The 12,047-nt window shown below is 31.1% G+C and overlaps 1 protein-coding gene across 1 annotated transcript; it reads left to right on the forward strand.

The window, feature by feature from the left end:
- The first annotated feature begins 5,630 nt into the window (after positions 1-5,630).
- On the forward strand, positions 5,631-9,541 carry LOC111242102. The gene is made up of 2 exons (XM_022784366.1): positions 5,631-6,384; positions 9,157-9,541. The coding sequence occupies exons 1-2, from the start codon at positions 5,748-5,750 to the stop codon at positions 9,183-9,185; spliced, it is 666 nt and encodes a 221-aa protein (XP_022640087.1). The 5' UTR covers positions 5,631-5,747; the 3' UTR covers positions 9,186-9,541.
- Positions 9,542-12,047: the final 2,506 nt, after the last annotated feature.

The raw sequence follows: 12,047 nt of genomic DNA on the forward strand, positions 1-12,047 counted from the left end.
AAAGAAAAACATTATTAAACTTAAAAATAATAATGAAAGAAATAAAAAAAAATCAATAGAATATTTTTCTTAAACTTTACGTATATATATTATTTTGGAAAGATGATGCTTCAAATTTTACATCATACTCACTGTATAAAGTACTATTATGATAAATGACTATTCGCTAGTATAACTATTCAGCGGGAGCGTTCGAAAAATGTAAATATTATTCTTAATTATTAAAATATTTATATCTAAGTTAATTGTACCATAAATATAAGATTAAATTGTATATTATTTATAGGGAAACGTGTTTTCCAACTTCAGAAAACAATGCAATTATCGTAATGAATAGGAAGCATTGGTAAGCACGAGTCATAGAAAACAGTGTCGAAAAATTAGAAGTCCTGCCTTAAGGTAAACACAATAATAAGAACTCTATTGTTATAGTTTTTGTTTCGGATGGAAAGCCTGAGACAAAGTCACGACCTCCTGGAAACGACAGCAATGTACGCTCTCTCTCGATCTAGTAATAACTAAGGATCTTTGCTTCTTTCACCGATCGGCTACTACCTGCAGGTTAGCACTCCGACGCTCAAGTTAGCAGAGTAATAGCTCGAATATGATGGTACTTAGTCAAAAATCCAACCATTTACCTGACATTCTACCTTCTATTTATAGACGTGTGTCTTTGGATATGGGCTGCAACTGCCTATACGTAGTGGGCCATGATCCCTTATATTTCGGNCCATGATCCCTTACACTTCGCAGTCAACACAACTGTTGGTAACTTCCTAGTCATCTGCGAAGCTACAGGCTACAGGCCCTAATATCTCGCCGAGACTTTCGTTCCACGCCTTGCTCCGTAGCATAATATTGTACCCATTTAACACGATATGTCCCGAACAGGTCTTCGGTCTTCCCGATCACCCAACCGGTGCACCCGAACAAACCGATATCTTCAGTTATAATGTTATTCTCTTTTTATGCTTTGCCCCACTTAACTCCATCAACAGATTTCTCGACTGCACTGCCGGTGCATCCGATCGTCTATATAATGTAATATATGAGGGTATTTGATTCATCCTTCAATATACCCGATCACCCTACCGGTGTGACCGATCCTCCGAATGTACCCTATCTCCTCCATACACAGTTTTTAAAAAGAGTTTTAATATAAACTTGTAAATATGTTTTTGTCAGAAAATTTGAGAATAAAAGAGTCATAAAACCTCTCAAAATTTTAATACATCTTTGTCTTTTATATAAAGGTTAACAATTATAATTTAATTATTAATAGTTAACATTTCAATTTTAACAAATGTTAAAATGAGTAATTATAAGATTAATAAATAAAATGAATTACTTTGAAATATAAATATACGGTATTAATATAGGTATTAAAACTAACTAACTATAATAATAAAATATATCTAAAATAATTAAAAAAAATATTAGATGACAAAAGAAAAACACTTTTTAATATTTTTGTCCTCCACTTGAAATATTTCGATACTTATTTTTCATTTTCTCTCACTAATAAGATGATCACCTAAAATAAACAAACATACATACAAGAAACAACAAAATAAGTTAATGTATAAAAGAGTTTTCATCAAACAACTATAAATACATTATTATACATCACTCATTCATAAAAACAATCATACATATATATAAAGACTCATTTTAGATTTAATTATCTAAATACAAACATTGTGAAAATCTCGTGAGGTTTTACACTTATAATGACTTTTTATTGCTTTGCAAAGTCACGATTAATACGTTTTATCCCACCACACACAAGGTTAATTCGTAATATCATTTACTAAGGTAAAGTCCCTGGATTATGACCTACTAGGTCTTTCACCACATACCTCATTCTACCATACTTGAACTCAAATGATTATTAGAACGATATAATAATCTCTAACATTTGAACTCTCGCATCAATATGTATATACTAACAAAACCACAACTAATCATCCTTAAATTAGTACCAACCATTTTCAGACTAAGTTCATAGATCAACAATTATTTTAACATTCACAAAATCATACATAAATAAACATAATATTACTTTTAAACATACTTAGAGTCCAATGTAAATTCATTCCAAATAGTTAAAGAATAAGATAATTCAAACATAAAAATTAATGTTCATAGCGTCAAACCTCTTGGAAAAAAAGGTGACACTTACAGTCATGTTGCTTAGTGTTGTTCATCTCGCAAAAATGTGCGTTTAATGACACTTTTTTGCGCCCAACATCCTAGAGTTAAAATACTACAAACCTGCAGTACAAGGACGACGCTCGCGACACCTTGGCATCGCTTAAGATGGAACCATTCATAAAATTGAGTACTTAGCATCACTCAAGGCCAAACCATTCATAAAGCTGGGTATTCAGCATCACTTTGCCAATGCTCTACGCTATCCTATTTGCAAAACAGGACGTTCAATGTCACCCTGAAGTCATTCAATTCACCATACAATTATTCAAATGAGTATTTTTTTTTCTTAGTGAATTAGTTTAAAACAATTTTAAATATGAAAACTCGCACCACTTGATCAATTACTCAGATTATGACTCTCTTAAACACACAAAATAAAATTCAAACCAACAAAATCACGAATCAAACATTCAAACCACAAATTCCATTTCATTAAAATTCATCATACAATTTAATTATGTCATATAAAAGACTAAACACATTTCAATAAATCATACTCACCATAGTAATTAATCATTCAGTCAATTCACCATACAATCATACAATTAAAATTTTTAAGATAATTTATAACTTTAAGAACAATGCAATTAGCTTTATTTGCCTAACCAACAACTCACAAGACCCTAACGAGCGGAACTCATACTAACATGTATGATGGTTATTTACACATATAAACATCACAATAATGATCAAGACATACCGTTATGATCAACAAAGATTTATATAAATGACTAAAATGACATATGCGAATGAAAAATGCTCACATGCAACATATAACGGAAAAAATCAATAGAAAAAACTAAAACTCAACTCATACAAATTAAGAAAGTGATAAATTCAAATTCAAATTAAAGAACTTATTACAAATATGAGTATTATGATATCTAGTCTTAATAACAAAGAAAAATAACTATTACAAAGAAATCAAATAATTCTATAAAAATAAATTATAAAGATATGATATAATTTGTAACAAAAACTATTTATATCAATTTTTTTATTAAAATAATTGAGTTTTATTATTTTAAATGACTATCACTTTAAAATTTAATCTTTTTAGGTTTTTACAAAAACAATTTTTGAAAAATAATAAAGTTGAGTAATAAACATCCAGATTCCAAAACCTAAATGATAAAGCCGCAATTAAATTTTCATTTTTTTTTTCTTTTGAAATAAATTTTGGACGGTTCTGAAAGAAAACCGCCTGTTAATGTTGATATTCTTTTTCAAATAAATTTATAGTGCATGGACTCTTATAAATGCTTCTGGAAACCCTGCTACACTCATCAAGAACCACCACCTCAAGCACACAGTACATTCACAACAATTTCGCCGGCGTCCCCTCCGTCACCCTCTCCGACCGCAAACCGGTTCTCTAGTACCTCCAACCGCAAACCGGTTCTCTAGTACCTCCAGGCCTCACCTCCATCGACTCCATCGAGTACTGTCCTGAGGACCCGTCCTTCCCTCCTCGAGTGCAAGAATCTTGACTTCTACAGCGTCCTTGTCTCCGCTTTGAATTAAAACTTGCAATAACTTCTTTTATCTACATATTCAGTGGTGATAGTGGAGCCGGAAAGACCGAGACAGCAAAAATAACAATGCAATACTTGCCTGCTCTTTGTAAGAAAGACACGTTTTCTACATTTTTGTTTTAGCCTACAGCTGGCATATTTTCTTTAGCCCACTAATATTACATTTTGTTACTTTATTTGTTAGTTTGTTAGGATAGAATATTTTACCTTTTTTTCTAGAATAATCTCCTCTGTTATGTTTTCTATATATTGGACATCTCAGAGTCCTTTAATGTTGGGTTGAATAATAAAGATTGAGGTTTATCCATTGTGTTCTCTGTCACTCTTGGTGGTGGGTGGAAGTGGAACGGTGAACGAGATATTACAGACTAATTGGTAGCCTTTGGTAATGGAAAAACATTAAGAAATGACAATTCGAGTCGTTTTGTAAGATTTCCAATTTATTATATTGATTGTTTTGGTTGATTCATTAGGTTTCTGATCCTCTAAAATTTGGTGCTGAAATCTCTTAATTTGATTGAATTTCATAGGGAAAGATATTCATTTCAGTGAAACTGGAAAAATATCTGGTGCAAATATTCAATCATGTATGTTTACACAGGAAGTAATTGAAAGTTTGACTTTTCTTCCTCTTTCAGGTATCTGCAACTCCTTTGAATCGATGTGATGCTTCTGGCTTGGCCCGTTGATCATACCATAAACAGTTTTGTTTTGTTGTGAAAGGTATTCACTCTTTTGAGCTAGTTTTCATTCCAATTTGTCCATTTTATGGTATTGACCCTTGTTTTACTGTGTGAACTTGCAAGGAAGGGGAAAATTCATATCATATATTTTATCTGGAGCACCCTCATCTCTTAGGGGTAAGTGAATTACTTTAGCTTCTGTATCTGTTAATATAATTGTTACGTAGATGGGTTATTGTTACAATTCTTATTTGAGAGTGGCCTTGAAGAATGTGGAATTTCTCTTTAAATAGCGGCTTTGATGTTTTATTTATAACTTAGAAAAGCTAAATCTACTAAGTGCAGAAGAATATAAACATCTTAGACAAAGCAATTGTTATTTAATTAGTGGCATGTTTGAATTTATTTATTTATTTAAAATTTACATAAAGCATGTATTCATTTTTTAACAGAAAAAATGAGTTTGTCAAGCTTCGTGGAGACCTGCTTGTTCCATACTAAGCTGACATCCTTGGAGAAATTTTACCTTGAAAATAATTGTTGCAGGTTTTTGAACTTTTTTTTCTTTCCTAATGTACTGACTTGTTTTCTGTCTTCCATTTTTTTTAATGAAATTGTTTCCTTCCATTTAAAATAATAAATTTGATATTATCTCTGACTTGTGTGTAAGGTTGTTCGTGAAACCAATGAAGAGCTAGTGCCCTCAAAGCGCGGACCTAGTTGAAGTGTTTGAAGAGTTGTCCTCTCAATTGTCAGGAGGTATAGTTTTCTTATCATGTTGGTTTGGCCACTTAGATCCTACTGAGAAATGATTATGGGGTCCTTTCTTTTTAACCAACTACTCTATTTTGCACTCATTATAATATATTTTTTCTTGATTTTCTTTCGTTTTTACTAGGATGATAGTTTTGGGAAGGCAGAGACAAGAATCTGCAACCTTCTTGATTGTGGTTAGTCTATCGCTAAATAGTATGTTATAAGCATTTATTTATTTTTTCTTTATTTTTCATTCTTTCAGAGACAAGAATCTGCAACCTTCTTGATTGTGGTTAGTCTATCGCTAAATAGTATGCTATAAGCATTTATTCATTTTTTCTTTATTTTTCATTCTTTGTACAGTGTTTGTAACATATTTTCTTTTCTTTATTTTTTTAGATTTATATTATGAGGCTGCAGTAGTTTATGATGAAGTAAATGATACACAAATGGGGCTTTGAATTATCCTCATAGGTACATTTTGCTCAAGTGGGGAATTAATGCTTTTAATCTTTTAAGATTTGAACCAATAAAACCTGCCTTGGATCCTGGTACTGATATGCATATACACACTCACATCTTGGATTCAATATTTGCTGTAAAATACATGGATATTCTTGATGTTGTTAATGATGTGTGTACTAATCTTGACAGCATTTTCTATGATAGCGTGGATGATGAATCTGCTGAATCTGTAGAGATTGGTGAGGTCATTTTTGAGAAGCTAGTACAGGTGGGTTCTAAACTTAAACTCCCTATCTATTTGGCTGAGGTGCAGAGCGGTTTTTCTATTACTGAGTCTTTGCTTACTGAACCTGTGAAACCTCTACTTGATATTTCTGCTGTTATGCCTAGTCATTCTGAGATTTTGGATGCAATTTTTGTGGTAGACCAGATTGAAATGCACGATAGTAGTTATTCTGATTTTAATGCACTAATTTCTGATAAAATGCTTGATGATATGATGGATGACTCTGATTTCAGTCTGAATGAAGCTGCATTGTTTGATAGTTCACTGATGAACATTGATTTTGATTTTTTTGTTTTGGCTGACATGACTAACATTGTCACCCACCCATTCAAAGGAAGCTGTAGAGACATACAACCTTGGGGAAGGCAAAAGATGGTGTTAACACTGCCCAAAAAGCATGGAAGTAGCAAAATCAACAACTGTGACGGTTGCAGCAAGATGATTTGTAAGTGCAAAACCAATTAAAAGTCTTTGATGGAGAATTGTTATTTCTGCAGCATAGAGTTAGGAAAAAGACAATGCACACCTTTACTGGCCATGGAGCAAAACAAATACCAATAAGTCATTTCTTTATCCTTCCTTTCTTTTTGTAGTAATTGGTTTTTGTTATTAACTTGTATAATATTAAGAATTGTTATAAATAACAGATTAGAAAATATGTGGTTTTACATAAAAATAAAGAGAATCAATTCTAATTTGTGGCCGATTTGAATAATTTTTCTTCTTATTGTGGTTTTGTAGTTTTAATTTTTTTTTTCCATTTTTGTGTTCTTGTGTTGGTGTTTACTTTTCATAATTTTGTGCATATACATTTTGTGCTCTTTTGATTTTAGTTTTTTTAGCTCATTTCTGTTACATGTATTCTTGTTCAATTTTAATTTTTTTTTCAATTCTATTATTGTAGATTGTATATTCTGTTTTCATGATGCAATTTTAGGAATTGTTGATTACTTTTTGTAATCTTTTAGTTTTGCCTTGTATATATCAATGTGTAAAGTTGTTTTTGTACATAACTGATTTTAACTACTCCTTCTCTCCCCCACACTTAAGAGACACATTGCCCTCAATGTGTGAGTGAATAAGGTTACCTAAACAACACAGATCAATCAGTTATGTACAAAACGACTTTACACATACAAAAAGTAATCAACAGTTCCTATAACAGCATCATGAAAACAATCAACAATAACAAAATTGAAAAAAATTAAAATTGAACAAGAAAATAAATGTAACATAAATGAGTCAAGGAAACTAAACTCAAAAGAGCACATAATTATGAAAAGTAAACACAACATGTATAGTAACAAAAATGGAAAAAAAGAAAATTAAAACTAAAAAGCTACAATAAGAAGAAAAATAAATAAGAAGAAAAATAAATAAGAAAAAAAATAATTGATTCTCTTTGTTTTTTATATAAAATCACACATTTTTTACTATGTTATTTATAACAATTCCTAATATCATGCAAGTTAACAATAAAAACCAATTACTACAAAAGAAAGGACCATGGCCACCCAAGTGTGCATTGTCTTCTTCCTAACTCTCTGCTGCAATAATAACAACTCTTCATCAAAGGTCTTCAGCGTTATGCACTTTTAAATCATCTTGTTGCAGCCACCAGAGCTCCTTACTTTGCAACTTCCAAGCTCTTTGGGCAGCGTTAATACCATCTTTTGCCTTCCCAAAGTTGTCTTTGCAGCTTTCTTTGAATGGGTGGCAATGTTAGCAGCCTTCAATCTGACCATGGCTGTGCATGCTTGTTTAGACCATCCAAACTGACCTTTCTTCAACAATTCGGTTAGTGGTTTCGCCAATTTCCCATACCCCAACACAAAACCCCAACACAAAACGCCTATAATACCCCGTCAAGCCATGGAAACCCCTCAACACTTTCAAGTTTTCTGGTTCTTTCCACTCCAAAACTGCCCTTATCTTATCACCATCCATTTCAACTCCTTTTTTTAAATTTGGTGGCCTAGATAACGAATCCATTTCAACACCAATTCCAACTACTCCAAATGGTCCCTCCAAGTATCAAGAAGACCAACACAAACTTCCAGAGGTACTGTGTAATAGGTTATTCATCGCTTTTTGAAACGTGGCTGGTGCATTTGTGAGTCCAAATGACATCACAAGGAACTCAAAATGACCTTGATGCGTTCGAAAAGCAGTCTTGTGAACATCTTCTTGTCCATTCTGATATGATGATATTCGGCCTTTAAATCAATCTTGGAGAAATACTTAGCTCCCTTTAGTTCATCCAACAGTTCTTCTATAACATGTATGGGAAATTTGTTAGGGACGGTGGCCCTCTGTTTAGGGCACGGTAATCGACACAGACACACAGAAGTGCTAACTGTCATCCTTCTTCTTCATTAAGGTCACTGGATTGGAAACAGAAGTGCCAGCTACCGTCCTTCTTCTTCGTTAAGATCATTGACTGGAAAAAGGGCTCATGGTTGGCCTGATGATTCCGCCTTCACCATGTCCACTTGACTTTCAATCTTGTCCTTTATAAGATGGGACAAATGTCTCCTCATACTCAATTTCGTATGTGTGGATATATTCTTTTGCCACCAATCTAATTTTATATGTTTAGTTATTTAGGAACAAAGCACCCACTAGGACAAAATTGAAAAAATAATCACTTGATCATATTTTTTTTCCTACTTACACAAGAGTTCATAAAATTTGAAACATGAACATAACCATGTGCCACACATAAGACAAAAGTACTATTAAAATTTAACTAATTTAATAAAAATGTGTAATAATATTTATTGTAAGAAATATAACGTAAAACTATATATTTATAAATTATTTGATATCATTTTGGTAATTCAACTGATCTTTTTAAATTAAATTTGAATATCATTTTAAAAAGTTAATTTTAAAATTCAATTCAATATTATAAAACTATATAATAAAATAAAGTTTTGATTTATATATATATATATATATATATATATATATATATATAATAATGATAAGAATAGTAAGAAGGTGAAATATAATAAAAACAACTTTAAACCTAAACAATGAAAAGAAAAAGATGGTTATATGAGTATTTAAAATGCAATGTAACATCCTAATAAAGATTTCTCACATTGGAAAACAACTTTATAATTTATAGATTTTTTTTTTTCTTGGATCAACGATTGTGAGTTATCCCTTATTTTTATTTATTTATTTATTATTTTTTCACTTCTCCTTTTAGGCAATCTAACAGCAGCCAACAAGCCATAGAACGGTTTGGAGCAGTAAGAAAATGACAACAGTCACGTGCAATCGGCAGAGATTATGTCAGTGTCATGTCAAAGAGATGTGGTACAAGATAAGAGTGTTAGGTTAGGGACAAATTTCGAAAATATAACAGAAAAAAAAATTATGACCCTCCGTTTAAAAATAATAAATCCTCCAAAGAGAAATTTCTACAAACTTAAAATTTTACATTGGTCCTCAATCATTTAGAACAGTTACTAGGAATATATATATAATTGTAAAATGATGTACTTGTCCCCTAACTTAGGACCATTCCATAAGCTTTCGTGTTGGCCCAACCTAAACAATATCAACATATTCACATACATTACAATCTTTTACCTTTTTCTTATCCACGAACTAACCTTGTTTTGATGTTTGTTACCATTTTTAAGTTTTATGTTCCTGAATACTGTAATTGGTTGTACCATGAACATGTCGGTGGTGGAAAGCCAGTAGCTTCAAAAAGTGGATAACTCCTTTGAGAATACATGTCTCACAAGTCTTAAAGATAAGATATTATTGACTTTTGGGCCTTTACTCTTTCTATCCATAATGTTGTTTTGCTAACTATTCTACCCTTGATTACCCTTCTTAATTATTGTTATATCGATAATCTTTGTATTATGTTTATTTAATTATCATTTTTGAAGTTATGTTCACTTTGTATTTTGAAGTGAGAAAAAATGATTATTTGCGAGTTTCATCGTTTTTTCAATCTTTGTTAACCTGTTGAGATTTGAGAGTATTTATTTTTCCCTGAAACAAATTTTATTTGACATGCAATTCTCAAGAACATCAAAACAGAAGGAACCATGACGTCTTGTAATCAATTATAGCAAAGGAACGAATTGATTCCCATTACCTAGAACTGAGAAACATGTTTTGGTTTTTATTAATAATAATAATAGTAATAATTGTAAAACTAATGTTTTCACCTTAATACATAGTAATAATTTTCTCTTAATGTTAGTAGTGAAAAATAATAATAATAATAAATAATAAATAATAATAAAATAAAAATAATAATAAATAAATAAATAAATGGACAAACTAGTTTTCTTTGGCAATCGAGAGGGAGCAAGGTAACAAAACAACTTTTGGTGGATTAAATAATGATGGACTAAAATAATAATAATAAATAGTAAAATTTAAAAAAAAAATGACATTTTCTTGCCTATAAATAGGCAAAGAAGCCCTATGCAAAACCCAAGTTAGAGAAGGAGAGAAGAAAGAAAATTGGAAAGAAAGGAAGGAAGAAAATTTTAGTTTTTAGTTGCAAAAAGAACAAAAATTCTAAAAGATTTTTAAGGTCAAGAAAATAATTATGAAGGGGAGTTAATCTTTCTAGGTTTTTTTATATTAATGATTTAATATTGTTGTATAACTATCCATGCTCTTGAATTTTTGTGTGAACGTTGTTAATGAAAAATTTATGTGATTCTTGTATTGAATCGGTAAGTAAGAAAATTTAGTTGAGGAACACTTTGTCTAAGGAAAGATCTGATATTTAAATTGTCAATTGATTCACACCTGTCTTTCTTGGAAGTCTACTCAACGAGCTTTCAACTTATTTCTCATCGAACAAATTATATATGCAATGTTAAGTTATTGTGCAATATACTCAATTGGTATGAAAATCTGTGATGAATTCATTTTATTATGTTGGATATGAATCGACGAATCTGAACATGGTATAAATCTCGTAGAGAAATTATGTGTGGCACTGTATTAGTGTACATATTGATGTTGAGGGTCTTGTTGTTGGAAGTCATCTTGATACTCTAATAATTCTCTAGTCTCAAGTAAAAAATGATGTGTTATGTGGTGAGAGTGACAAGAAGTCTTAGTCTATGTCTAGTTTTGGTCATAGGTATTGACGGACTAACCTTGTGGATGACATGGTGTATTGCATTTGGCCATGATTTTTATTGTATAAGGAGTGGAGGCCACCATAAGTGCACGACCACCCGAGACTTCCATTAACGTTTTATCCGAATAATGGAGTCTAGTATAATCATCTGCATCTCACATGAATTTTATTGTGAATTAGTTATGTGTAGGAATAGTGTTATGCCTCCTGTAAATAGTCTTTTGTATGTTAGCTCACTCTTACTTATTTGTGTTTATGTTGACAATTATGTTTATGCAATAATCATATTATGTATGTGTTATACAGGAGTAGATGAAGGAATAACATCATACCCAATGCAAGTAAAGAAAGAAGCAAAACAATGGTAGAAAAGAGTTCGAGCTATTTTTATGAATGTTTTATTTGAGATTTAAAAGAAATATGTATATTCTGTGTGAACTCCTTTACATTTCCTGATGGATTATTATATTAAGGTTTCAATATATATTAATTATGAATTATCAAGTGTGAGAAAATGGGATGTTACAATAATAATAACAATAAATAATAAAATAATTATAATATTATTATTAAATATAAAAAATAACGTTAATTTTACCTCATTTAGATTCTTGAACACAGAAATTCTTTTTAAATATTTTTTACCATTCATGTAGTCGTTATCGAGCCATTAAATATACCGTAGGTGGTTAGTATATGGTTAATGAGTGTATAATAAGTTTCATATTTCATCCTGTCATTGTGGTGCACAAAGTGGTGTTGGGAGTTTTTTGTTTTCATCGTATAAGTTTTCAAATGCGTTGAAGAAGAAGATAAGGTCATTAGGTTTTCGTTGAGGTGGAGAGAGTTTTGTTCGAAATTATTTCAGATGAGTGTCTATGGTTCATCATATAGTATGACAGTGTTGATGCAGCTTGCAATCGAGTTGTTAATATAGTTTTTGTGGTCGTGAATATAGAGATGATGTTGAAGAG

This window comes from Vigna radiata, chromosome 7, assembly GCF_000741045.1.
Source record: "Vigna radiata var. radiata cultivar VC1973A chromosome 7, Vradiata_ver6, whole genome shotgun sequence".
Lineage (NCBI taxonomy): Eukaryota > Viridiplantae > Streptophyta > Magnoliopsida > Fabales > Fabaceae > Vigna > Vigna radiata.

Excerpts from the sequence above, each read along its gene's own strand:
- LOC111242102 (XM_022784366.1), top strand. The coding sequence starts at position 5,748 with ATGCATATACACACTCACATCTTGGATTCAATATTTGCTGTAAAATAC. Across the intron at positions 6,385-9,156 it reads CGGTTGCAGCAAGATGATTT|GCAATCTAACAGCAGCCAAC; the intron begins GTAAGTGCAAAA and ends TTCTCCTTTTAG.